We start from the raw sequence: 27,621 nt of genomic DNA on the forward strand, positions 1-27,621 counted from the left end.
ACCTCGAGTACTGTGTGCAGTTCTGGGCACCACAGTATATAAAGGACATGAAACTGTTGGAGAGTGTCCAGAGGAGGGCTACAAAGATGGTGAAAGGCCTGGAGGGGAAGACATACGAAGAACGACTGAGGTCACTGGGCCTGTTCAGCCTGGAGAAGAGGAGGCTGAGGGGAGACCTCATCACAGTCTACAACTTCCTCGTAAGGGGGTGTCGAGAGGCAGGAGACCTTTTCTCCATTAACACTAGTGACAGGACCCGCGGGAACGGGGTTAAGCTGAGGCAGGGGAAATTTAGGCTGGACGTCAGGAGGGGGTTCTTCACAGAGAGGGTGGTTGCACACTGGAACAGGCTCCCCAGGGAAGTGGTCACTGCACCAAGCCTGTCTGAATTTAAGAAGAGATTGGACTGTGCACTTAGGCACATGGTCTGAACTTTTGGGTAGACCTGTGCGGTGTCAAGAGTTGGACTTGATGATCCTTAAGGGTCCCTTCCAACTCAGGATATTCTATGATTCTATGATTCTATGATTCTATGATTCTATGATCATTTTACTGCGCGAAGCTCAGGAGGCTTTGCCCTGTCGAGATTCATTTGTTATTCCGTGTGGTGCTGCTGCTTGGGCTAACCTGACAAAATATTTATCCAGAGGGTAATGCATCCACTCCGCCTAGTACAAAGCCATTCCTGGCTGGCTTCGTGGTTTCTCGGCATTACCACCTGGCATTTCCCCAAAATGCGTTTTTCTTATCGTGGAGTTACTGACAGGCACCTCTGGAGGGCAGCATGTCCTCTATTATATTTTTTTTCCCCATCCCTTTCCTTAGCCCCTGCTCCGTTTCCAGACCTAATAAAAAAGCTCCTTCAACCCAAATGGCCGTGCCCTGCCAATGACACTTTTGTTTATCCTGCCTGCGTTAAGGAGGGTCTCAAAGCAAGCTGGTGACATCCCAACATTTTTCCTGCTGACATGCTAGGGCCATAAAAAAAAAAAAAAATCTCCACCCTGCTTTGCAGCTGGGGAAAAAGCAGCTAAATAATCCCATGTAATGTGCTCAGGATGCCCCGTGCCTGGCAGTTGAGGCAGGAATCATTGCAGGTGGCCTGCATCTTATTCCCATATTTTTTTTTTCCATAAAATTAGCCACCTAGCCTTTTATTTCCAGCCCTGTTTGCTGGCGGGAGAGCTCTGATTTGAGGCAAAGGACATAAGCTACTTAAAAGCACAAGGAAGAAGAGGTGACGGTGAAAATCCCCCTGCTTTGAGCCTGTAAGGAGGCACAAACAGGGACAAAAACAGGTTGAAAGGTCCCCAGCTGCTTTCCTTCCCCTTTGAACAGGCAAATTTGTGAGCCCAGCCCTAGGCAGGAGGGAAGAGCGCCCTTGGGAAGGGGTGAACAAAGAGAGCAGAATGACTGAAACCAGGACAGGGGGCAGCAGGACTCTTGGAGGTATAACAAGGTATGTGACCAGGGCAGGGAGGTCTAAAAGCACCAGGAAAGTGCAAATTCACTTTAACACCAAGCTAAACAAGAGCAGAGGAAAGGAAGTTGCTCAGCTAAAGGCAAGACAGGTCTGCCAGAGGGCAAAGATGCACATTTCTTTAAAAGAAAATAAAGAAGGAAAAAGAAGAAGAAGGAGAGAAAGGAAAAAAAGAAAGAAAGGAAAAGGAAAAGGAAAAGGAAAAGGAAAAGGAAAAGAAAAAGAAAAAGAAAAAGAAAAAGAAAAAGAAAAAGAAAAAGAAAAAGAAAAAGAAAAAGAAAAAGAAAAACTAAGAACAGCTCTATCTGGTCTACCAGAAGCAGAATCCCACCTCTTGTTATGGCCAACAAAAGACGCCTGGACAAGAAGGCAATAAGAGCACAGTGCTCCTGACACCATCTCCATCCTTCCAGCAACACGTGCCATGCCACCACCAAGCCAGAGGTGGCAACTTCAATTTCTGTTAAGGCTTAGGTTATTTTACACTTTCGTATCTCTTGTCCTGGCGCTGTGTATATCCACAGCAGCCCCTCCCCAAGAAGTGCCCATGTTATGTAGGCTGGGGTGGAAGCAGGAGATGCAGGTGCCTCTATAGGTGCCTATAGTGTTTTGCTAAATCAGTTAAAATCCTTAAACATGCCACAAGCCAGGTGAATTTTAGATAAGGCTCTTATCCATTGGAGAAGGGAAAAATGACCACAGGAAAAATAGAATTGGAATAAAATAGAATAAAATAGAATAAAATAGAATAAAATAGAATAGAATAAAATAGAATAAAATAAAATAGAATAAAATAAAATAAAATAAAATAAAATAAAATAAAATAAAATAAAATAAAATAAAATAAAATAAAATAAAATAAAATAAAATAAAATAAAATAAAAATAAAACCAGCTCAGAGGGAGTCATTTGTTCGTGAGATCAGCTCAGAGCAGGGTTTGAAACATGAGCCCAGCACAGACCTTGGGCACAAGATGAGATCAAAGGAAAGAATCCTCCTACATTGGTGGTAAGCAGCTAGAAAACACTATTCAGGAGCGGTTTCACATTACAGCTTAATTTGTAGGACTTAGGTGTCCCCTTCAAGCACAGCCAGTTTGGGGCAGAGCTGGCCCCACACCTTGCAGAAGGGACAATTACAGGAAATTCGTTAGCACAGCCCTGTGCAGGAGTGGGTCCTTGTTTGGAGCAGCTCCCTCCCTCCTCTGTTTTGAGGAATTTGCAAGCAGCAGCTGTGCTTTGATATAAAACTTGATAACCGAGCACGCAGCTTTGAGAAAGCTCCGAGAGAGCTGACCTCCTCCAGGTCACGCAGAGGGCTCGGAGCAGAGCATCCCAGGGCTCTGCTCCCAGTTTCATGGCTTTCCTCCCTGGGCTGTTTCAGCCATGTCACAGCAACCCAGCGTCAAGATCTGCTAGCAGAAACCAGGACCAGATTTACTAGGAGGTAGCCAGGCTTATCGTCTAGACCAGGAGGCTTTCAAAGCCCATGGCCAAGCCTGAAAAAAGGCAAAAAATAAAGTGTGCTATTTCTGGAGCATTTGCACCTGCTGTGGAGGGAGGCTGGGGGCTCAGACAGGAGCTGGGAGGATGCAAGCCCCTTGCTGGAAGGAGCAAGAGGGCATGAATTTTATCTGCTCAGCAAACAAGGTCCAGAGATGTAAGTAGGCAGGCATAGCTCCTTACACACCCACATCCCTTAAAGCACAAAGATTTTCTTAATCTCATGAGTATATCATGTAGGAATCATGCAGGTAAGCACAGGTCTCCTTTTGGACAGACGAACCCAGCCACAAGAGACCAAAGCAGCCCACTGTTTTTTGCTCAAGTTTTATTTCTAGAAATTTGTACAAAAATCGGTACTCTGTAACACAACAAGTCTATCAAATGTGACAGATGGACGTTTGTCGTCAGAGGCAAGATTCCAGGAATGTGAAGTACCCTCCTCTTGCATGGCAGAAAGGCACATTTCAGAGCTCCAAACACACTCACCGAACGTTTGCAAAGGCAGGTCAGACATGCAAGTAGTGCAATGTTTCAGGTTTACACAAACACGCTGTACTCTGAAGAAATCTCACTACAAGCACTGTTAGCAGCCACGTAAACATTTTATAAACACTTTAAAAAGTCGCTCACTTCGGATCCTATGCGTGAGAAGGCTACTCCTTTACATCCACTGGACAGAATATTTAAAAGCCGTCTTTGGGCAGAAATAACTCCTAAGCTTTCCCCAAATGCTTCTTTTTGGGATTCAAAACACGAACAGTCCCGCTGCATTTACCCCTACTGGCTACCCTAAGGGTCTGCAACACTGGGGCCACAACATTGCACCGTCCCACCGCTCCTGGAACTTGTCCTCGGAGCTTCGTGGCTATGAAGGAGTCCTGTCTTTCCTGCTACGTACCACTGTGCGAGTAGCACCTGGGACAGACCTGCTTCTAAAGTGACTTTCCAGACACAAGGAGTGAAGTTACAGCCACCAAAGTATCCGGTATATCGATATGGATTGAGGTCCTCAAGACTCACACATCCTTTGGTTCCCCGCACCACGCAGGGCAGGTGCCCTGCCTGGGTTTTGGCAGCCTGCTGGTGCTTTCAGAAGGGGCTTTTCCAAAGCAGAGAAGCCCTTGTGCTAGTAAAGCATCTCTCAGCATGGCTCTTGTGCAACGTGCCTGTAATACTGCTCTCCTGGTCAAATCAGCCTGCTGCTTTCTGGTTGAGAACCAGCTGGATGCTGCCCTCCCCAAAATAGCTTGTGCAGTAGTTGTAGGAATGCTTCTAATCCACCACCGGCAATCCAACAGCATGATAGAGCAGATTACAAAGGCAATCATTTCCCCCACCCAAATCCTCACAGCAATGGGGAGTTGTGCTCTTTTGGACAGAAAGATGTTTGTAATGGGATTTATCCTAAGTAAAGACTTTTTTTTTTTCTTTTAAATTATTATTTTTACAAGTGGTCTAGCAATACTTTAAACACTTTCTTTAAGAAGACACATACACCCACACATGCTTTCAAATGCGTGATGACAGTTTGGACTCCTGGAGAAGATGGGCTGAATCTGAGAGAAGGAGGTGCTGCTGCTGAGCCAGTCCCTTCAGTTGACTTCCAAGACGTCAGTCTCTGGCAGACCAAATTTGCTCTTATACTTGTCAAAGAGCTTGATCAGGGAGTCCACGTACATGCTGTGGTAGAAGTCCACTTCCTTCTGCGATGGATTATCGATTTTGGGGATGGTGATGGGCTCGCCAACTAAAAAAAAGGAAAGACCCACAGGTTAGGTTAAATGCTCCTATACACCCTGGAGATTTTTCCTCTAGGGCTACAGATGCATTAGCTCAGCATGTCCACCCTGCCATAGGACATAGCTTGCCATCGTGGTAGATGTTTGCCTGATTCCTCCCCAGTTGTGTGCAAAACGGTGGGGAAGTCCCACTTGCTGCCTGCAGCCTAATGATAAATCCCCCCCCAGCTAACAGGAACCAAGGCTAAAAGCTGCGGTTCTCATACTTCCCCAATACACAAAAGCAAAGAAATGTTTATTTCCCTAAAAGCCTCGTTTACTTTGGAGTGGAAGACTCAGAGGCACACGTTAGGGCTGGCATTAAGGCTCAGCTATCAGACAGGGCAGGTTGCTTCTTATTTTGGCTTAGAGAAGGCAGCAGCCACAGCATTTTGTCCAAAATGAGCTCACTGGCTCAACTGGCTGGTAGAATACGATGGGAGTCCTGCAGCCTCTTGAAGCTACTGTGGCTCATTCTCAGCTTGTGCTGGGAGGTTTTGTTTAAAAGGGAAAATTGAGCTTTATAAATAGAGTTTTTCAACACCCCAAGACCAAGCTAGAGTGAGGATATGGCACAGATTCAAGTATGCTGCTACCTAGAGAAGCACAGAACATGTTCACCCCAAAACCTTACCGACAGTGGTGATGGGCTTGGAGTACGGTAACAAGCCCCACGTGTTGGAGGAGAAGAGGCCACGGCCATGAAAGATGCACGGAGCAAAGCCAATGTGCTTCTGAAACTTCTTCTGAACCCATCTTCCCCAGGAACCCTCCTCGAAGATCACTTGCTTGTACACTTCGTTCTCCCCGAAGGAGTAGACAGGAACCAGGTCCGCACTAGAAGGATGGAGAGGTGTTAGGACCCCCGTGCCCCTGGGCTGCGGTCAGTATTGCAGCACCACACGTTGCCACGCACTCTTCCAGGCTGCACACTCAGATTTTATTGCCCACAGCTTTATTTGCAGCACAAAGCACAGACATGGCTAGTCAGTTCGACTCGGCAGAAGATGGGACAGGTTCAATGTGTTTGAGGCTTTGGGCATGGAGCCATGCAACGTGGCAGGACTGCAGAAAGAAGGATCCATCAACTCCTTCAGGGGGTGAGACCACCTTTTGTATGCTAACAGTACTGCTCGAACATCGAGGTTGCCTCTTACCCGTGCCGTAGAGCCAGTTTTACAAATCCTTTCCGATTTTTCAGCGTCACGGAGTTCTTTCCTGGGGTGCAATTCAGGGACTCTGCTGCTCCCCCCACCACGATGATGATGGCGTTGCCACTGCCATTCTTGGACAAGATGTAGTCTATGCTGTCACGGTTCACAGGACATATACCTGCAGAGTCAGGGGAGACAAAAGAACCAGCTGCAAGATTAGGAACAGCCTGGATGATCCTGAAGACACCAGCCTTGCAATCAAGGCATGAACTTTCTGCTTCTAGTTGAGTTGCCAAATTTCCCTGTGGTCACGGAAAAGGGCTGGGTGTATTATCAGGCAGCCTGTTCCTTGACTACACAAGCATTTAATAGGACTGGACAGCACTAGACTTGGTCATAGACAAACTCCACCACCACCAGCTCTCAAAAATTTGCCTTTAAATGCAAGATTTCAGCCAGGATTTCCTTCTGTGCTTAGTGACACACAAGGCAGTTATTTAAGAGTTCCTCCCTCCATGCAAACTGGAGCTGGTTTATCCTTAGGGGGGAAGCAAAGCAGCTGTGTAATTTTCACGGATACAAGTCTGAATCTGACCAGTTTCTCAGCAAAACCAACCAGCAGAATAAGTCAGCCTGTGAGAATGCTTTAGTGATACAAAGAAAACGAATAGACAAGCCTCTCTGAGACATCTAGTGTGGATTAATTTGAAAAATAATTCAAATTTCCAAAATAACATCTCAAGCCCTTGCATGAGAAGTGTAAGGTGCTCAGGTAAGTCCATATTCTGGGATAAGTGCCTGGGAAGATCCTTCCCTCTATTGTGTGCTGGCAGGGACAGGGCTGTACTACCACCCACAGCACCTCAGGGCAGGGAGAGCTCTGCAAATCTGAAGGACCAGGCCTCACTCTGCTGATCTTATTCAGCCAGATGAAAAAGGGACGTTTTGACTTCTACATTATTGCTCTAAAAATATGAAGAAGTGCTAACTTCCACCTCTGAAAGTCATGGCTTTATCCTACAGTTACTGTCCGAGCTTGCTCATGCCTCACATTTTTGGCTAGCACAAGCCAAGGAAAAACGAGATGCCATCATTTACATTCCCGTCCATGCAACTTGTCTGAGCTGCGTCGAGTACTTAAGGTCATTGCACCACGAAGGGCAGTAGTACATGCCATTTAATTTTAGAAGCTGATTCTGCACATCTCATGGTAGTCACTTGAGGCAAGAACTGAAGTGATGAATGGGTCCCCTGGAATTACGCAGTGCCAGCCTGCAAGCCTTTGTGCGTATCTTTAAGTACAGGACACCAAGGTCACCACCTCGCCCCAGCTCCAGGCCACAGGGGAGTAGACCTTTCTCGAGATAGCTGGATTTGAAGATGGAAAACCCATCCAACTTCGTTCAGCACAGCTACAGCTGTCCCTGACCACATTTCTCTAAAAGGCTCAGCTGTGCTGGCTGCCCAGTAGGATGTACTGTGTTCAGCTTTGGGCCCCTCACTCCCAGAAGGATATCGAGATGTCTGCTCACAGGTAACCAGTGACAGGAGCAGAGGGAATGGCCTCGAGTTGTGCCAGGGGAAGCTCAGGTTGGAAATGAGGAGACATTTCTGCTCAGCAAGAGCGGTCAGGCCTTGGGACGGGTTGCCCAGGGAGGTGGGGGAGTCCCCGTCCCTGGGGGTGTTCAAGGAGAGGTTGGACGTGGTGCTTAGGGACAGGGCTTGGTGGTGACACTGGTGGTAGGGGATTGGTTGGACCAGGTGATCTTGGAGGGTTTTTCGAACCTTCATGACTCTATGAGAGCCTTGGTACTTCTGCCCACCAAGGCTCACCGACGACACAGCCCCAGCTAACAGCAGTTCTGCTTTATGTTCATCCCCCTCACACTTGTCAGCAGAAGGAGATTACTGCTGCTCACAGCACTGAGCGTGGAAATCCTTCCTCCAGGAAATGCAACAAGACATACAGACAAGTAGCAAATGCAGATTTGTGCTCTTTAGTACGTTTGTACAGTATATAGGATTTTCTGGCCACCTCCTTGTGCCTCAGAGGAGGCTTGCTGTAGCTTAAATCTCCACTGTAACACTATAATATGCAACAGTGGTTGCAAAATGGCTAAGTTTGTGTATTGGTACAGTAAGATTTGCCAGGATTTCACTCAAAGTGGTTTGTCCACAAAAACAAAGGATTCAGGGAACTATCAGCACTTTGCAAGCAACAATTTCCAAGCCTTTGCATTGACACCCTCAAGATTCAGTATAGGAAGAGTAAAGACAAGATTTGTCCTACCACTCATATTGTGCAGATTGAAAGGGTCTTTTTTAAGCAGAATGGTTGATGATGCACAGCCGAACGAAGTCTACAGCTGTGCAATAGTCCAGAAAGCAGATCCCAGCTTCTTGTGCACTGCTGTCCTGCAGAATTTCTGAATTATTTCCATCTAATGCAGGCAGATGGCGACCAGCTTGCTTCAAATATTGCCTTTCCTGGGCAGGTGCATGCATCTTTTCCACACCATGTCTAAGCAGTCTTCCTCTCCCTCACTTAATTAAGGCAGTAGTCTAGGAGCAGTCAAACCTAGACAAGCCAAATGCTGCCACTTCCTCACTTTTCCCAGCCGTGAGTTAAGATTTAGCCAGAAGGCTGAATTAAAATACTTGTTTTAAGTACATTTATTGATGGTAAATGGTATTGATTATCTATTGATTGCTCCAGGAGCAGCAGAGGTTACTTCATTGCTCATGTCACGGTCTTTCAAACCGTACTTCCTCGTCTCTTCCTAACTCTTGAGCACCCTTACTGCAAAAGGGAAGTTCAGGCCATGCAAGAGCTGTTTCTGGAGGTTATCAGCACTGCTTCCTCTGCCCAGTCATAACCTATGAACCCTCCATCATTATAATAGCAGAGTCCATTAAAAAATAACAAAACAAAAAACCACAACACCTAATAATGTCATTCAGCAATTTATATCACTGCCTATTCTCCGTGACCCATCTGTAGGAATATCCCCAGGAAAAGGGCTTGTCTGAGCAGCTGAAACCATGCAATAACCCAAATTCTGGCAGGCATCTAAAATCAATTGGATGAAGAGGGCATCTACCATCACCGTGATGCTTGGCTTCGTGCCACCTTGTGCCATGAGACCCAGGAGCTCACATTTTAAAGACTAGGAAATTTTTGATACTTTCACATAGTGCAACTTCGTCTGCCCATACCTCCTACTGCTAACTAGGATGACTTGTTTTACCTAGTTGTGGATGTGAAAGATGTAGAAAAGTACCAGATATCTTTAATATGCCCTCAGACAAAAATATCTTTGAACTAAGGATGAATGCAGAGAAGCAGCAGCCCCTGCTGCATTTATTCACAGCTTCCTCTTGACGACTATGGAAGCATAGTTTGTGTGATGCTACCAAGGAGAAGGGATTGTGCAGGTTTCTCCCACAGTTTTTCACCTGAATCATAGAATGCTTTGGGTTGGAAGGGACCTTAGAGATCATCTAGCTCCAACCCCTTGCCATGGGCAGTATCACCACCACTAGATCACTGTGAAAGAGGGGCAAAGGCATGGGTTGGAGAAGCAAAGAGCTCCTACACTTACCTCCAGACATTAAGTAGTCCCTCAAAATGGGCATCCTGAAGTTCCCAGCCAGGGTAGCAAGGTACGGTCGGATCCCAGGGAATTTCTGGCTGACACCTGTGGCCTCTGTGCTGAAGTTGCAAAAGGCGCCCAAGCCCATGATGCCATGTGGATGGTACCCAAAAATGTAATTCCTGGTGGTCAGCAGATTGTGGGTTTTAACCAGCTAGGATAGAAACAGAGCGAGCTCACATGAAGGCAGATGTAATGTAGTAATTAAAAAAAAAATAAATAAAAATAAGTAAATAATAAATAAAGAAGTCCTCAGTATAAGTCCACCACTTTTGTCCCCCTTCCCACCGAGGACAGCCCAAGGGCTGAGGATATCGGCTATCCTGGATTTCAGAAGCTGCATTAAGGGCTGCAAGTTAAACGTTGGCTCCTAAAACTGGGTGAGCAGAACAAACAGACTGATCTTAGTCACTAAGAGGACAGGCAGCCAAGCAGGAACAAAGGCTGGTTGCAGCAGGCTGTGCCCTTTGTTCCTCCACTCTTCCCAAAGGTATTCTTCTAAGCCTCCTGTCCAAACCAACCCAGTTCTTCACGGTCCTGTTAGCCACAGCTACGCCTCCTTCCAAACCCCGTCTCGGCACATTAGTGGCTCACACCCCAGTGAGAAGGGAAAAAAAAAAATAATTAGTGTCCCATAACACGAGCAAGTTTGCTTAATGTCTGAAAAGAGACCTAACTGCTTAACACGCCTTCTGGCCACCCTCCAAGATGGAAAAAGGCACGGAGGGGAGGCTCACCATTGGAAACTGTCCTCCTTGTAGGAGATTTCACACTGATCTACACACCAAAAGAGCCAACAAGACACCTCAAGCCATCCACAGCAGCACTCAGGTTTCTGCAGGATGCACTCCAGCAGCAGTGACCACGCTGTTTGGGGTTGTGCAATGTCCCCAACCTAATATTCCCTTCTGTTTTCACACCACTGACACTCTGAAATTTCCTTAACCATGCACAGCACAACCCATGCCCTGGTTCCATTAGGGCCAGGGAATTTCCCCCCTACTGTAACAGTGTCCCATGCAGCAGAGCATCTTTCCCTGTATGCAAGCAGGGCAAGGGAGCAAATTAAAGGACTGCTCCGTCACCCTGTACCCTAACACCCAGAGAAAAACCAGATTTTAGCCTCGTTTCCTCTGTTAATATAGGAGTAGGGATTTAAAATAAAATTTCTTGCTTTTCCAGTTGCAATAATACCATTTTTTTTTGCTGGCTGCTGCACCCCAGCAGCTCACAGACCAGGGCAGCACCTACAAGCCCCGGCTGCCCTTCAGCACGGCTCTCTGACCATCTCTGCAGCCTGATTGTACATGAAAAGGTCACGCTTTGTGTCAGCCCCTGGAGGAAAAAACTTGATGTGACGCTGCGGAAAGCCACGCGTTACGCACCCCGGCACCGTGGCCAAGAAGTGCTTTGGCAGCAGCAGCACGCGAGCAGGTTTTGTTGAATCATGCTACAGGGAGCTGGAGCCCAGTTGCGACATGCTGAGCGAGTGCCCAGAAATGCCATTCCCTCCTCCTCCTCCTCTCTCCACGCTCCTGCTGCTCCCTGCAGCATTTGCAGGGTTTAGGACAGCAGCTGCGGGGGGTTCACCAAGCTGGGTGCCCTACCCCTGCACACTTTCGTCTTGATTTAGGGTCACGTAGGGCTCTAGGAAGTGTCTGCAGATGCTTGGGGTTGCAGCAGCTCTGTAGAGCCCCAAGGCTTATGTCACACATTTATCCCTCTCCCTTTTTGCTTAATTAGGAGGTGAATTTGCTTTTCATCCCCAGGGTGCAAGGGGTGTCCCTCTGGGGTATTTGACCACCCTGGACAATTTGGGCTCCAAGACCACAAAATGGAAACCTCTTTCCCTGGAAGAGAGGAGGGAAAGGAAGCAACGTAACAAGTAACCCAAGTTATCCATCACCTCTTGCTCAGCTGCAGGAGAAACCCAAGACCTCATCCTCCCCCTGCATTGGGTATCGCTGCTCTCGGAGGAAGGTCCCTGGAGCAGAGGGGTTGTCCTTGTCCCCCCGGAGCAGGAGGCACACCACGCGTGCTGTCCTGCTGCTGCCAGCCCCTCGGCCACATGCAAGGACACCCAGCTCCCACGTGGAGCTCCTTCCTTGCATGAGCCTGGCCAGACCAGCCTGTCTGTCTGTCTGCCAACATCTCCCGTTACAGAGGCGTGGGGTTGTGCTTCTCTTGGCAAGGATACGCTCAGTGCTCGGGAGCCCTTTTACAGAACGGTTCACACTCTCTGAAGGCTTTTCCCAAGGCTCACAGCGGGGATTTACAGGCTTGGAGTCATTCTGCCTTTCAGATCGATGCTCTGCCCCAGCAGCTTGTCCCACGCACTTGCCACTGGGATGTCCCCCTGGGATGGGCCAGCAGAAGGTGAGCACGTTTCATGTCTGATCCACATAACAGAGAACATCCTCCTCCTGCCAGTTCAAGCCAGGACAGCCCCACACCGCAGGCACCAGCCAAATTTGCCCGTGCAGCACCTGCAAGAGGTGCTCAGAGCTGCTGCTGCATAAACTCAGCCCGGGGCTGAGCTGCCAGCAAAGGCAGAACCCTGATGGCTCCCAAAACGTGGTCTAGAAGCAGAAATCTAAGGGCCATAAGCAATTATTCCTGGCCTTGAGCACAACCAAAGCTTTCCTTAGGAAGCTGATCGCTTCCCACTGCACCAACGCACCCGTCCCAGCTGCCGGAAACCCAGCCCAAGGCTGAGCACACCGCAGTGGGAGCAAAGGTCCATCCATCTGCTCGCCCATTAGCCCAGGCAAATTTCTTCAAACAGATCTAAGCCTGCCTGCAGCAGCCATAAAGCCGCGTAATGGGGGTAAACAAACCAAGCCGAGTTAAATATTTGAGTGCCAAGCGGAGCCGAAGAACAGCACTGCCTGTTGCATCTGCAGGAACAGGAGGAGTAAATAATGTGTGCAAGCGTGGAGAAAGGGGGCTGCAGAGATGGAGCCAGCAAAGAGCAGGATGACGGCGAGTTGTTTAGGTGAGGGCTCACATCCAGCCACAGTGACCACTGAAGCATGCAAAAAGCACAAATTTACAGCTTCTCCTTCAGGATCCACAAGTAGAGCCTGCAAAATGATGGAAGGATTGCAGCTGGCTGCATCCCATCCAGCTGCACGGTGGAAGAAGCTGCTCTCCCCTTCCCAGCGATGCAAACCAGCACCTGGAGACCCCTCCAGGCTCTGGGTATCACCGACGTACGACATCCCCCACGGGAAGCAAAGCCTCCAGCTGAGCAGGAGATGGAAAAGGTCTCTCCGCATGCATCTGGCAAATGCTCGATGCCTGACATCACCAAGAGCCAAAGGTCTGCAGTCATCGCTATCTGAAGCGTTATTTCCCCTGGAGATAAACAGCAGCAGCTCCTACATGCACGGGGGAGGGCTCCTTTTTGCCTAAACAAGACCTTTGGGTGCTGGAAGGTGCTGGGACCTCTCCTGTCTCTGCAGGGTCGAGGCAGGCACAGCACCGTGCCCATATCCACAAGAGCTCGGGTCCCACCTGGCTGTTCAGCAGCAGGATTTAGCTCCCTGGCAGCTTCCTCAGCTACTTTGTGCACTGCTTAGTGCTTAAAGCACTATCTGCAAGGCCAGCCACTAAGCAGCAGACGAACTTAAGCTCCTGGTGCCCTAAAATAGCTCATCACTGCCAGAGGAGCCGCGCGAAGCCCCAACGAGCATGGACGAGCTCTTGCAAACTCAGGCTGGTTCCCAAATCTGCTTGTTATTACAAAACACGACCCGGGTACCTCCAGGTACGATAGCCCTGGTGTTTCAGGAGGCAGACGCTGCTCAGTGAAGCGTAAAACCGAGCAAATCATCATAAAAAACCACACCAGAGCAGAGCCTGCTTCTCCTGCAGCTCCTCCTGTAAAGGAAGCCCACGGAAGGTTGCAGCAGGTCTAGCCCCGAGTTAATGACACAGCTTTGTCAGGTGGATGCCAGTTACATTTTAGCCTGGCCAGATCCTGCCTGGTCCTCCAGCTGGAGCTCACAGCAGCTTGGCAGGGGGAAACCTCAGCTCCCGGACCTGCAGCCTCCGAGGACAGCAGCCTTTTGGCCTCCACACCCACAGTTTTCGTGCTGCAAAAACAAGAGGTGGCTCTCCAGTCCTGGGAGGTGGCTTTGGTGATTTGGGAAATGATCCACAAAGCTGCTTTCTATTTGTTTCTTGGACTGTAGGTTCAATCTGAGCTACTGCAGGTGGTTCCTGCACACAGCTCTGCATGCAGAGCTTGCAGAAGGCAAGCTGAGCATTACAAGAGCTGCTGGCAAAACTGTTCGAGGCACTGGTGTGACTGGCCCCCGTGGTGCTCGGTGGACGTGTGGCACTGCAGACCTCAGCCCAAGGGAGGAACCAAGCCCTGCGGAGCCCTTACGGGCAGCTGAGGATCCAGCCAAGATGAATTTTGCAGCCAGAAAAAGATTCAATGTTTTTCTCTACACCAGTCTCCCACTTAACCGAAGACAGATAAATAGTTTATCTAAAGAATTCCCAGGCCTTTCATGAGCCCAAATAGAAGCTGTCATCCTTCCTGTTCTGCCCTTCAGCTCCCATTTACCATTTGGCTCTGCAAACCTTGCACAACTCCACCCCTTCAGCAACAGGAATTACAGCCAGAAGGGGACCTTGGAAATGTGTGAACTCGCAAGGATTGACCTAAAACTGCAGAGAAGTTCAGTTTATCTACCTAAAACTGCAGAGTTTACATACCTGAGCAGCCCAGTGTTTGCTAAGCTTTTAATGGCCACAGTGGGGCTGAGCCACAGGGCTGGAAGATGGGTGCCACGCAAAGGGACCAGCCACCACTGGTGGCCTCCTTGGCTCAAAGTCTCCAGGAGAAACCTGCCTGCTTTGGTTTTCTGCAATATCAAGGCTTGTGGCAAGCCCTTAAAGTCTCATCTCCCACACCACAACCTGCCCTTTTCCCCTTTAGCTACGGGGCTGACCTGGCAGCCTGTGCAGCTGCAATATTTTCCACGTACACCTAAACCTGCCAGAATTACCCGTTTAGAGAAGCAAGAGCATGGCAAGAGGCTCGTTGGACAGCAGCACGGTCATGCCCCTGGGAGTTCAAGTGACTTGGGAAGAAGGAATCCAGGCTGTGCTGCTTTGGCTTCCTGCAGGAATTGGATTCTCCAACCCCCTTGGAGCAGGGTGGCTCATTAAAAAGCCATCCAAGGTGCCCCCCTTTTGCTCGGCCTGATCAAACACTTGCCAACAGCCTTATATAATAGACCTGTGTGTCCTTCCAAAGAAGCATCAAGTTGAATTTGCCCTCTGGTTCCTTCCAAGTCCTTTGGAGAATTTGGAAACCCCCAGAGCAGAGTGGCAGCCCCATCCTGAACTACCAGGGAAAGTACAAGCACAATCCAGGGACTTGGAGATATCCCCACCACTGGACCCCAACACCCCAAACCAGAGAGATTACAACTAATTTCACCGATTGCTATAAAATAAGGCTTTTGGTGCATGGGCTTCCCAGCTATTCTGACCCATCTCCCTGCTGTCCTATAGAAATAACTGGAAAACAGACCAGAGCTGAGCTAGGTTTACAAGCAGAGACCAGAATTGGTGCTAGGCACAAAGTAGGATTGCTGCAGCATGAAAAAAAAAAAAAAAAAAAAAAAGCTAGAGAGGCAGCAGTAAGGCTCCCTGTTCTTCAGTTAGATTGCCTCAAGATGTCTGGCAATAAAATCAGAAGCAAAAATCTTCTGCAAATCATGTTACCACCATCACAAGCCATGTGTTCGAGATTTTTTTTGTAACCACAGCTGCTCCAAGCAGTGCTAGGGCAACGCTAGATAAGCCACATCCTGCTTCAAGTTCAGTGTCGTGGATAGAAATAGTGGGTGACCAAAGTCATCTCCACAGAGGTTGTTAAAACTGAGTCTAAACCAGAAAATCTCATTGCACAGAGACAAGGTGGTGCTTACCCTTATTGGAAAATAATCCCTGAAGTACCTCCATATAGCCCAGTTTCTCACCCATTGGGATCTTCTGCCACCTGGAGAGAAAAAGCCACGCTTTTAGAGTCATTTTTGGAGCCATTTCCACCTGTGTGCCCACCAAGAAACCTAGAGGGCTCTGGGCAGGTCACTGCCTCTCTGGGGAAATAAACAGCTTCTTTCTAAGGGAGTGTGACACCTCCATCATTCACTAAGATCAGGTGAAACCAGCAGTGCTGAGGACTTCAAGGTACTTCAACAAGCCAAGCGAGGCCTGATGACAAATTTGGGGTGGGTCAGACTTGGTATTCTGCTGTCATTGGGTGTTGGACAAGTCAACCTCAAGGTTAACCTCAGATTTCCCCGTTGGGGAAGGAAGGCTGGGATGCTGGAAGATTTCAGCAGTCTTTAGAAAAAATCTCCACTGCCTAAACGTGGCCATGGAAGGAATTGCCAAAGCTCCCTGCCACATTGCTGCAGTGGGTCTCAGAGCTGGTTTCTGCAGGGTTTTAGAAAGTAGAAATAAAACTTTTTGATTCACTCACAGCAACACAGGTTCTGCAGGGGAGCCGTATCCGAATGCCAGTGCCACTACCTGCACCTTGCAAGAGCCGTAGGGCAGCAAGCTCTTGCATTTTGTCACAGATCTTCCTGATAGTGAAAACCTAAGCCTCAAACCCATCGCAGCAATGTGCTGTGAGCACCACCTTGCACAAGCAGCAGTGCCTACAAAGCCTGCAGCCGCTGCTCCTGCCGAGGGCTGGCATTTGCACGCTTCGCTGAGCAAAGCTCCCAGCGGGTGATGCCGAGGAGGGAAGTCACCCATCATGAGGAAGCGCTGCTTTGCCCAAACAGGGAGATAAGGACATGGGTATCGGGGATTGATTCTGTCTTATTTACCTTTCTTTGGTGTGTTCCAGTCAAACACCAGCCAGGCTAAATATAGAGCAGCGATGGCCCAGCAGTCTGTGCACAGTATGTACATGAGGATTAAAGTGCAAGCAATACCTGGATAGGGCAAAGAAAGAAAGCCAAGAGGTGTCAGGTTCTGGGCTGCAGAGGGCATTTACCCTTGCACTAAGAGCCCCTTGCCTTTTGACCCTTCCATGATGTCTTAGTCTCAACCTGATGTCATTAATCCTCAATCAAATCGGATTTGGCTAAAAAAAATCATGATCTGGGATGGAGAGTGCTTCCTCCAAGGCTATCTGCTTTGAAGAATGTGCACAAACACCCGATTTTTGGTGTCTGCAAGTATTTCTTTCCTAATACATCCAGCTGCTTTACCAGGCAAGAGTAAAAACTCCACCAGCACCAAGATTTCTTCATGGCCATACACCACGGGCGTTTCTTCCTCACCTACACAAACCTGCTGCTTGTTACACCAGCTCTACACCAACCATCCCACCAGGTTCCCAGAGATCCCACCCACAAATATTGGGCTTTTATCACTAAGTGGGGAAGGAACAGCAAGACTTGCTTCATTGACTGCAGTTTTTGCCCTTGAATTCAGTCTTGCTTGTATGGAAGACACCACAGATATCCACAGATTCTGTGATCCTTCCAGGGCCAGGCAAATTCATCCTTGCCAAAATATCAACCCGAGTGTGCTCTGCGATAGCCACGTGCCCCAGGAGCTCTCCTCAGCCACTGAGGCTTATATATAAGTCAACGTTTTCTACATTAAAATTTAAAAGCCAGAAAGCTTTGCTTCAGGCCACGAGGTGCTACTCACCCATGATAAGGAACGTGAGGACCCATTGCAGCACGGAGATGATCTGCAGTTGTTTCTCTACTTTGGATTTGGATAGCCAGAACAAGTCCTGCAGAGCAGACAGAATGCTTGATCCAGTACCTACAGAAAAAATAAAAATAAAAAATGATCAAGTTATGTTTAAAAATCAGACTTTAAAAATCAGCATCCATGCCATTTGCTTTTGGAGCAAGGCTTGTCAAGGACTGACATTTCCCAGGGAGTTTAAGCACCTTGGAAGCTCTGCCATCTGAAAACATTCAGCTGTTTTGGGGATGTTGGCAGGGATTTAATGGGTAACGTCAGTTCCCACCTGAGCAAGCCTCCAAGCACTTTTCAACCATTCAAGCGGGGAGAAGCCTCATCAAAAACTGAAGTGAAAGACCTGATTTCTCTCTGAGGAACCTCCCACTGCGGGGTTTGCAGACAACCTCCAGGAAGAAGCACCTGCAAGTGGGTTTTCCTTCACTTCTCTCCATTACTTTGTTTTACGAGCACCCTAATTACAGGCTAAAATGCAAATCCAGCTGCTGGCCTATGAGCAAGTTGGGATGCGTGTTTACATATTTCCCTTTCTTCCCTGTTATTAGGAGGGCTGCAGTGCTGCTAAGCAGCTATTACCTTAAATGCATTCAAGTTTTGCTCTTGCTGCCACTGCTGGTGTTGGGGACCACAGCAAGTGCTCATGCAGCAAGAATCTGGTTGAGAAGAGCCTCTAGAGCTTTGGTAGCTTCTACAAAGAAAGCTTCACCAAGGCATGCTTTAAATATGCAAAACACCTCTACCATCTTTGCTTGCAGCTCCTTTTGCTGCTCCTCTTCAGTGCCACATGGTCCTGAGGGCTGAGAGCTGCCTTCCCGAGCATTTCTGCTACTAAAGGACACCAACAGGGAGCTGCAGCCTAAATTCAGAGCCAACTCTCCCCTGCTTAGGTGATATTTAATTTAATTTATTTTTATTAACCTGCATTTTCAACTGAACACAGTATCAGGCAAGCTGCATCTCTGCAGTTATACATCCCTATTGCACAGCTGGCAAGAAAGCTTTTTTCTTTTTTTCCTAGCAATAATTAAACCCATTTCCCAGGTGAAGTCAAGGATGCTGTCACCTGTACCTTTCTCTTTACAGCAGTTTCCCAGCTAGAAGGGAATGCCTCTGACGAGGTCTGGCCAGCCTGATTTTAGGAGCAAAGTTTTTAGGGATACGGCCAGTGACACCACTACATCCTCAAAATAAGCCCAGAGTCTTAGAGCTGGTTTGTGACCCATAATAAAAGCCCAGCTCCATGTAATTGATCCTTCCACCACCTGCAGTTACAGCACTGAAACATCTTTGGACTGAGGAACCCAACACTCCAGCCCTGGATTGCCTAAATCCCCTTCCCCGGAGCAAACAACTGTTTAACCCTCCAAATGCATTTGGGCTGCAGCATTTTCTAGATGCTTAACAAATTGTAGGCATCGCTAGCCCCACAAATAGACCAGATTGGGTAGCACAAGCCAACATCTCGGCTCATTTCTCGAACCACATCAAGCTTTTTGCTGCTCCTGCAGAGGGTCGACAGCTCTGAGCAGGCTGCTGAGCACCTGCCTTGGACAAGTGGTGCCCCAGGGGCAGCTGTTTGCTGAAAGCAAAAACATCCTTGGCAGCAGTCGAGCTTCCCAATGCCAGAAGAGCCAGTAGATACCGCGGGCATCCACGTTACATTAGCACTAAATTCCTGGTTAAGGATAAGGAGGCTTCACAGGTGGGGTTTGCAGCCCCCACCGCCCTTCTGCCAGCCTCAGCAGCCAGCAGGTGTGCTGGAGAAGATGCTCCAGACCTGGCGTGAAGCAAAAGAGCTTTGACAAATTATAGACATGGCTTTGGGACTAAACCCAGGGGAAAAATCCCACTCTGGTACCTGGGTACAGCTCTTGAAGAAAACCCTTTCTTTCCCAGGGCTCACCCAGCACTGCTCACAAATTAAAGACCCGAAGGGTAAATGAGTGAAGGAGTTGCAATTTCTCTAATCATCGGGGGGCTCATTAGCTTCATAACCAAGTTTAATGAGGCCTATTAGGCATACCCGTGATGAACCTTGAGGCAGAAGGACACCACACCCCCCAGCCTTTGGCATCCATCCGCATCAGTCCTTTCCCCAGGGAAGATGTTTAATCCTGGGGCGACGCAGCCCCCCCATCTTCCTCTGCTGCCAGCCCCAGCACCTTTACCAGCTGTCCTGGTGGATGGTTGCCCATTCCAGAACGGGACAGCCGCCTGTTTTGGGCTCACACCCCTGGCAACCCGTTCCCATGCAGCGGAGATCCCAACGCCACCATCCCTGGCCTGGGGGGTGATGCTGAGCTCCCTCGGTGGCAGCTCGGGAGGATGCTCCATGGCGAGATGGCCAAAAAAAGTGATTTCTCCAGGGGAGATCTTGCTGCTGGTGAGTGGTAGCAGTGATCTGGAGCCATCCAAGGAAGCTCGGGGCTGTTAGGCAGCCGTGTCCCAGCTGGTGATGGGATGAGTTCATTTATTTAATTCCAGCAGCGCTCAGGAGATGCTACCAAGGGGCTCATGGAGGCAGCGAAGGTTTTGGCCAAGGAGGGACACCCCAGCAAGGACCCAGCCAGAGGCAGCACCTGGAGTGCTTCCACCCCAGCTAATTGCAAATCGAGCACTGCCATTTATCCAGGCACCGAGGCAGACCCAAAGGCTCCAGGAGAGGAAATCAACACGACTCGACGCTTGGGCACCCGAAAACCCAGCCCACAGCACTCGGGCTGAGCTAGATGAGAGGAAGCAGAAATGTCACAGATACGGCCTGGCTTTTAACAAGCTCTCGGGGTATTTTTAACCACGACGTTTACAAGACACTGAGCCCGTTAACTCTCGGCCAGGAGTTACGCTGCATCGCCCGGCTTGTTTGGATGAAAACCGGGGCTGAGGATAAGGTGTGAGTGGACGCTGGGAGCTACAACTTCAGCAACAAAGCTGGCAAAGCTAAGCTAAACAAACCAGTACTAGGACGCTTGAGAGGAGCCAGTCTCCTGTCCAAGAGCAGGATCCTGCATGGCAGGCTGCCACGTCGAATATGATGTCTATAAAAACCCCCTCGAGCAATAAAAGCTGCTCCAGGGCTGGGCTGATTCAGCTGCCTGCTGCAGGACACGAGATTTTTGCTCTTCCAGCCTTGTGGGTTCCCCGGCTACCACCACGAACCTTTGCTACGTGGGGTGCAGTTATCCTGTCCTGCTTTCTATGTGCACCTGAATAATCCTGTATTAGCTGCAGTAAATAACACCTCTGGAGGTCAGCGACAGAGCTAGCGGGGACGTACGACAGCACAATTTGTGTCAGCAACACCTGAAGGGAGCTGGGATCCTGCAGGGGGAATAAAAGAGTTTGCTGTGACACTCATCCAGCAGTGGATCCAGATCTTCTGGTGGCCCTGAGCTTGGCTTTGAGTCTCTTTTGGGGTTGAAGGGAGGAAACGAGGAGAGGAGACACAGAGCAAGGAGCAGTTTGAGGTGGGGGTTAATCCAGCAGGGCTTGGCCAGGACAGAGGATGGGAACACGCTACTACATCACATCAGTGTGCCCAGGAAGGAGGTGAAATGAGATAAGAACAGACACTTAAGGACAACCTCGAGTGCTCTGACCACGCTAGCATCCCTCCTGAGAGCCAGCACCTCCTCACTGCCCTGCCAGGGAAGTAGGGCAGCCTCTGCCCGAAGTGGGTCAGGGCAGGAGAAGGGGACAACCCCCTCCTACCCAAAAGTGCCACCAACCCCCGGGCACTGCTCCTTGCCACCCCCAACCCGGGGCTGGTGCCTGAGTGAGGTCCCCTGCAGGGATGGATGGGCAGGCAGATGCCAGCACCCAGGTTGTTATTACCATTTTTTAAAGGCAGATGCCATCAGCTAAGTTTTTTATTTTAATTTTTTAAGGAAGGGTCACTGATGGTCACACTTTGCCAAACCATCGGGATGAGGACAGATTGGGGACGATGCCCCGTGCTGGGGCACTGGGACAGCGACAGATGCCGGAGCATAAAGGCTGGAGAGCAGAGGGCAGGACTCAGAGGCCAGGGGGCCTTTGAACAGGCAAGGGACTTAGAAAGGACGGCCAGGGAGGTGGTGAGAAGCCTGGTATGTTCCTTCTAACTCCTCAGGGTGGTGGAAGAGGTTAAAACCCACGACCGAGCAGCGCCAGAGGTCCTGAGCACAAACCACAGCACCGCACTGCCTCTGCCCACCTGAGAGCTGCGGGATCCCACAGCACACACAGAAACAAGGCAGAAAGCACAAATATCACCGCAGGACCCCCGCAAGGCACCTCGAAGGAACTGACCCGAGGAGAGCTAAGGCAGCTTTCCACCACTAAGCGGGATTAGCTAGAGATGAGGCCAATCGCTGTCCCTAAACCACGCTCCGTTTTGCATTATGCACGTGTCCCAGATCCATCCTTAACGCATAGCGGGGCGGCCGCTGAGGGCTCAGGTCAGCCCTACATATTTTATAGGTCTCCTGAATGATTTATCCTCTGCGCTTGGCCTGTAGTTAGGTCTCAGTTTAACTGTTGGCTTGCTGTTAATTCGGGCGACCTGCCTCATCCTGCCCATTACACAAACGAGCTAAATTGCTTTAGGAACTGGAAGCGTGTACGGGAAAGGCACACAGATCTTTTCCCAATCAGTCCATGGCTGATCCTACAGCCAGACCTGACAGCACCCCTAACATCCCCAGGTGCCACATCTTTGGCACAGCTTTGCACCCACAGCTCTACACGCAGGGCTGGGGAGCACACGGGGTAAAAACAAGAGCAGAGGGCTTAATTCCCCAAGGTTTGGGTCCTCCCAGCCCTGTGAAGGATTTTGCTCAGTCAACAAGCCTCGCACAGGTCTCTGCAGCCCAGGAGGAATTACCGGTTTGCTCTTTTGCAGCACAAGGGTTGCTCGGGGAGCTCCTGCAAAAACCCTCCTGCAAAAACCTTGCAAGCCCTGATGCTCCTCCGGAAAAGACGAGGCAGGCTACGAGCCCTTGACGAGCAAACCCTATAAAGCCTGGTTGAGTTTCCTCCTGCAAGATCTCTAGGGCTGCCCCGTGCTTTCGTCTCCAGCCGGCAGCAGGAAGCGTTGGGTGTCTGCAGAGTGTCGCCACCGCCACCCAGCTCGACTCAGGAAGTCACCGAGGGTGCAAAAGCAAAAAAAATTAAAAAAAAAAAAAACCTTTCTGCTGCGCTTTGCAACCCAAACCCTCTCTTTCCCACGGAGCGTTGCGCCCCTCGTTGCAAAGCACTAACAAACAGCGACGCTTTTTTTTTTTTTTTTTTTTTTTTAATTATTATTGCTGTTATTTTGATTTAAACCTGTTGATGGGAGCGCCGGCGTTACAAAACCGGGCTGAATTCATTGCTGCACACCCTGCTCTGCCGGCAGCGCTGATAAAGCCGCACTTCCCTTCCCACCACCACCAGCAAAAAAATAAAGAAAGAAAGAAAATAAAAGAGGAAAAGGCCTGTTTTGAAGCAAGTGCCACACGTTTGCAGGGTGCAGCCTCCCTTAAATAAAGCAGCCCCGGTTTTTGCAGCAGTTTCAGGGGAGCAGCCCGGCTCCCTAAGATCCCTTAAAAGCAAAACTGTGTGGGGAGCTGCCGTAGGAAGCCCCCCCCCCGGCCTTGCACAGCGCTTTTTCCCGTCCCCCTTCTTAACAAAGCAACCCTTCAGGAAGGTAAAAGACGGAGCGCGTCCCTAAAATCACCGCCGAGCCCCGCACCCCGCAGCATCCCCCCGGCCCCGACCCCTTTTTTCGCCACCCCCGGGTACCTCGCAGCACCCCCGAGTAGGCGGCGATGATGGTCTTCATCGCGGAGCCGGGCTCAGGTGCTGGCCGAGCCCATGGGATGGAAGCAGAAGGGGCTGGAGGGGATTTTTTGGGGAGCCCGGTACCGCCGGGGCGTAGGGAAGGCGCCGGGAGCGCATCCCTATATAGCCCCGGCAGGAGGAGGAGGAGGAGGAGGAGGAGGAAGAGGGCGGGGAGGGGCGGAGCAGCCCTGGCACCTTTGGGCTATTGGGGGGGAGCACCCTGACCCCAAGGTTTTTCTCCTTTCTGCTTCATTCCCCCAGCCACCAGCCCCATATCGGGGGGGGGAAATCCCCCAAGCCCCCCGTTAGCAGGGTGCACGTTGGGGTTTTGGGGTCCCTTTCTTGTTCCCGTGCTCTCCCCACCCTGCTCTGTGCCTATTTTAGGGTCTCCAGCGGGACTGGGGAGATCTGGGTTCCTGGAAGGTTCAGGAAATTAAGAGAAAATCCTAGAAATGTGCTTATCGGCAGCCCTCGGGTTTCATCACATGGGAGGGAGCTTGCAGGTATGCAGAAGTCACCCAAAAAGCCTTGTTTTGTTCTCCTAACAGGGAATTTTAAGTAATTTTAAGTATCTACTGCTGAACTATAAATCCATAGCCATCCAGGTGTTATTTAGGAATTAAGGTACTAATTTATGTTGCCTGCTGTGCCATTTCTATGTATTTTTACAGATTGGGCCAGGTCAGTCTATCCCAGATCCCACAAAATAAAACCAGATTCCCTATAACGGGGTCATGTCTGGCTCTGTTGTTAAAGGGGTTTTGCTACGCTTCTGGGACAGCCTTATGCCCTTCCTCAACCCCATTTCATCTTTTGTAATGTGGAGGAAATAAAACCAACCTACATCTGAGAAGCGCTTTGGGATCCTACAAGGAAAACCCCATTGAAAGCAATGAGCATTTGTGGGCTCCCTATACGTGGGAGACAGATAATAATCACTTAAACACCCCCAAAAATGCTTCAACTTTTGCCTGCCTTTGTCGGGTTTGTGCCCTGCTGAGGCAGCACTTTGTCCTGTGGCTCCCGGTGTTGCCGCTGCAAAACCACCACTTTTTGGCCCAAAGAGACAAGTCCACCAAGCGTTTCGTAAAAATTCACATTTCCAGCCAACTCTCAGCTGTGGAGAGCTTAAATTGCGGATTCAGAGGTGAAAAAAAGTTTTTTTTGTTTTTCGTTTGTTTGCTTTTCTCAATCCCCTCTTTCGGAGTTGAGCTGGCCCAGGACTTGTTTGCTCCCCATTTGGCCAAGGAACGTCTTCCAAGGGTTGTAATGGCCTGTCGAAATCGGTACAAAAATGGAAAATTACGAGAGCCTGTCTGTAGAAAGGGTCTTGCCCAAGAGCTCTTGGATAAGAGCTCCAAAGGGGAGCCCAGAATAGAAAGAAATCACCGACAAAAATACTGCCGAGTGAAAGGGGAATGATCTCCTGCACGTCTTTGTTGGCTTAGGGTTACCCACGAGCAAAGCAAGGACCATGGTAGCTTTTTTTTTACCATAACCAGGATAAATCCTGCAAAAAATCACGTTGCCAGGTGATGAGAGCATGAGGCAGGTGGACAGGTCAGTGTTAGTTTGCTGTTAGTGGGCTGAGACCTCCGGAGGGTTAAGAGTTGTCCATCGCCCTTCTCTTGATGGATACCCACCTCATTGTACAATCTGGGGGCAAATTTTCTCAATCCTGATCGTTTCCCTGCTCTGTACGCCACAGTAAGGTCCCAGCCTGGGAGAATAGCTCATTACATGGGAGTAAACCTCATAAATACATATTAATAAATAAATAAATAAATACAAATAAAAGCCTCATCGTTTAATGGAGCAGAGGGTTGTGCAAGAGCACCAAGGCTACCATCAGGCTGAGCAGCAGCTCAGACACATGACTTGGAGGCACAAACGATGACACCATATTTCTTGGGAAGAGGGAAAAATCAATCCTAGACCTGTGGAAGCACGGCCGAGCCCTGGGACAGCGTCTGCCTTCACGCGACCGGGCAGGGAACTGGCGGCCACCCAGGCCTTGTCCCTCTCCTTTCACCAGTGTTCCCCTCGTGACATTTTTTCCTCTCCCGTTCAGCTCAGGGAAAATCAGAAAGCGGCCCCGAATGACAGATTAGAGACACCCTGGCTCTGTTCCCCACACAGATATTGTTTCCCACCAGGAAGACATGCACGGCGGTGCTCTTTCTGAAGATGTTTTTGCAAGTGCCCGCGGTTTGTTTTCCTCGGTGCTTACATTCTTCCCTTGGCTCAGCAGCTGTACGACCCTGTCTATTATTAACCCGCATGTGCGGCGAGATTATTCCCCAACAATAACATCCTTTCAAATACCCTGCTATTACTTCACCTGCGCCTGAAAAACACGGGCTGTGCACCGAGTAACACGGGCTGGAGGCAGCCTTCCAGCTCCGGGCACCCAAAACAATTCACAAAAGTTTTAGGCTCCTTTTTTTCTTTCTTTATTTTTTTTTTTTTATTTTTTTTTTAAATTTTTTCTTTCTTTCTTTTTTTTTTTCTTTTTTTTTTCTTTTTTTCCTGGATTTTAGCAGCAGCCGAACCTGGCGGCAAAGCAGCAACACACCCTCATGCAGTCACATTTTTATTTAATGCACGTTTCCTTAGGGCAATGCCTATTAAAGCTTCTGAGAATGTTATATACATATTTTTTTTTCTCTTACTTCTCCCATTCAGGGATTTGAGAATCATAGGTAGGTTGTGGGATGGGACTGCAGGACTCAGAGCCAGCAGCTGGTGCACGGAGCAGTAGCGTGTTCCTATAGGGTTATTTAGCAGCAGAAACTGCCCTATTTTTAAAGCCTGGCAGGGATCAGAGTTCAGTCCTCATCCACGGGCCAGGTGTTTGGGTGGATGCATGACACTGCCTGTGTTTGGCCTGTGCTCAAGCTGAGCTTATCTATGTAATTCTTCTGCCCTGGCTTGAAAACCCAGAGACATTTCCCTGCCTGTGGTTAACCCTCTGGTTATGAGTTTTTAAGCCTTCTGTTTCCAGCCAGTGTTGTTTTGAGTAGATTTTCATTTCCAGGGCAGACACAACCCATGGAGGGTTTGGGCCCTTGATCTGCCTCCACCTCCCCCTAGAAAGCACTTTAAAAGGGTCTTTCCCTCTGTGTCCTTTTCCTTAGACCAGCCTATTTCTTCTGATGCCCACAGCAGGAGGAATTTGGGCTGGAAATAAGGATCCTCCCCAGCTCTCATAGCCAAGAGAGGAGCACCCTATGGGAAGCCTTGCGTTGAGTAGGACCCTGCTGGCACACACCATGGCCAAGCCATGCCCCACCAAGGAGCTCCCTCTGGACCTTCAGGTGATGAGCTATTCTCATCGTGCATCTTTCCCTGAGCCTTACTCATCCCCTTGCCCAGAGGGAGAAAAGTCCTATCACAAGAGATGTAGGTGACAGACGAGGTGATAAGAGCTGGGGTTTCATGAGGAGTTTGAACCCGAGTTGGCCAGGCCGTGAGATTTACTTTGACAACTCGCCAAACTTTCAAAACAGCAAGGAGACCCTTTCCAAATCCTGCTGGGGTTATTTTTCCACCTGCCATGCCCATGCCGTGGGCCGAGCCTACTCTGTGCAGCAGGATGACCCCTCCAAAGCTCTGTGTCCTCTTCCCTCACCAGTAGATGTAGGCATCAGAGGTCAGGAAATTCTCACTTGATCCCAAAATTTAACCTGAGCCCCAGGGTGAGAGGGCTCCTCTTTGCCTCCATCCTTCATCCTTCTTCATCCTCCTCCTGCCTCGATGGCAACAGTTAGCCGTCCAGAGATTACTTATGGAAGTGTGGGGTTGGCTCAGACATCACCCAAGGGATGGACATGAGCTTGGAGCCATAGGAGACACCCAGGTTGGGGAGAAGATGTGCATCCCCACGTCCCTGAATGTCACCTCCAGAGCTCCAGGTGAACCCCAAGGCTTTGCAGGACCTAGGCATGGAGATGTAAACTGAGAAACCATCTGGCTGGGGAACCGAGCTACCAAATCCCCTTGGAGAAGCACTGGGGATTCGTGTGGCTGTAGGAATTTCCTGCTCCACGTCCTTCACCCCTTTCCTTAGTCTTGAATTCTTCAGCTTCAAAGCTTGCCTCGGTCCCTCCAGCTTCCTGGCTGTGACTTTTGGCATGATCCTGTAGATCCTCTTTGTTAGGGTGTGTTGGGGATCATTTTATCACCCTGGGAGCATGGCAGTGCCTGTGTTAGATATGAGTTGGTTGTTATGATTTTAGGAGCCCGGACTGCTCCTTCCCAATCCCAGGGAAACCTTTTCCCCTCAAGCAGAAGCCAGCCATGGTTCAGCCACATTACAGGTGGCAACCAGGGTATTTCGGAGCTCTCCTGGCCCATCCCTCCCTGCACAGCCGATGACCCCGGATCACACACTTCTCAATAGGGCACAACAGGACAAAAACCTCCAGACACTCTGACCAAGGCCATCTGCACGGTCCAGCGATCCCAGCCTGTATTTTGGCAGGGTC

General features: G+C 49.5%; 1 protein-coding gene across 1 annotated transcript; it reads right to left on the minus strand.

Annotated features, from left to right (window-relative positions):
* Positions 1-3,309: 3,309 nt before the first annotated feature.
* DGAT2 (diacylglycerol O-acyltransferase 2) lies at positions 3,310-23,244 on the minus strand. Its single transcript, XM_032195262.1, has 8 exons — positions 23,096-23,244; positions 17,270-17,389; positions 16,435-16,542; positions 15,523-15,593; positions 9,521-9,725; positions 5,922-6,096; positions 5,399-5,601; positions 3,310-4,733 (listed from the first exon to the last, which is right to left on the minus strand). Exons 1-8 carry the CDS (start codon positions 23,133-23,135, stop codon positions 4,579-4,581), a joined length of 1,077 nt encoding a protein of 358 aa, XP_032051153.1. The 5' UTR covers positions 23,136-23,244; the 3' UTR covers positions 3,310-4,578.
* Positions 23,245-27,621: the final 4,377 nt, after the last annotated feature.

This window comes from Aythya fuligula, chromosome 1 (genome assembly GCF_009819795.1).
Source record: "Aythya fuligula isolate bAytFul2 chromosome 1, bAytFul2.pri, whole genome shotgun sequence".
Lineage (NCBI taxonomy): Eukaryota > Metazoa > Chordata > Aves > Anseriformes > Anatidae > Aythya > Aythya fuligula.

Bases quoted from the DNA above. Each gene is read 5' to 3' on its own strand.
- DGAT2 (XM_032195262.1), bottom strand. From the start codon at position 23,135: ATGAAGACCATCATCGCCGCCTACTCGGGGGTGCTGCGAG. The intron at 16,543-17,269 runs GTGAGTAGCACC...TGCCCTATCCAG, and splicing joins CCTCACGTTCCTTATCATGG to GTATTGCTTGCACTTTAATC. The intron at 5,602-5,921 runs GTAAGAGGCAAC...CCATCCTTCTAG, and splicing joins AAACTGGCTCTACGGCACGG to TGCGGACCTGGTTCCTGTCT.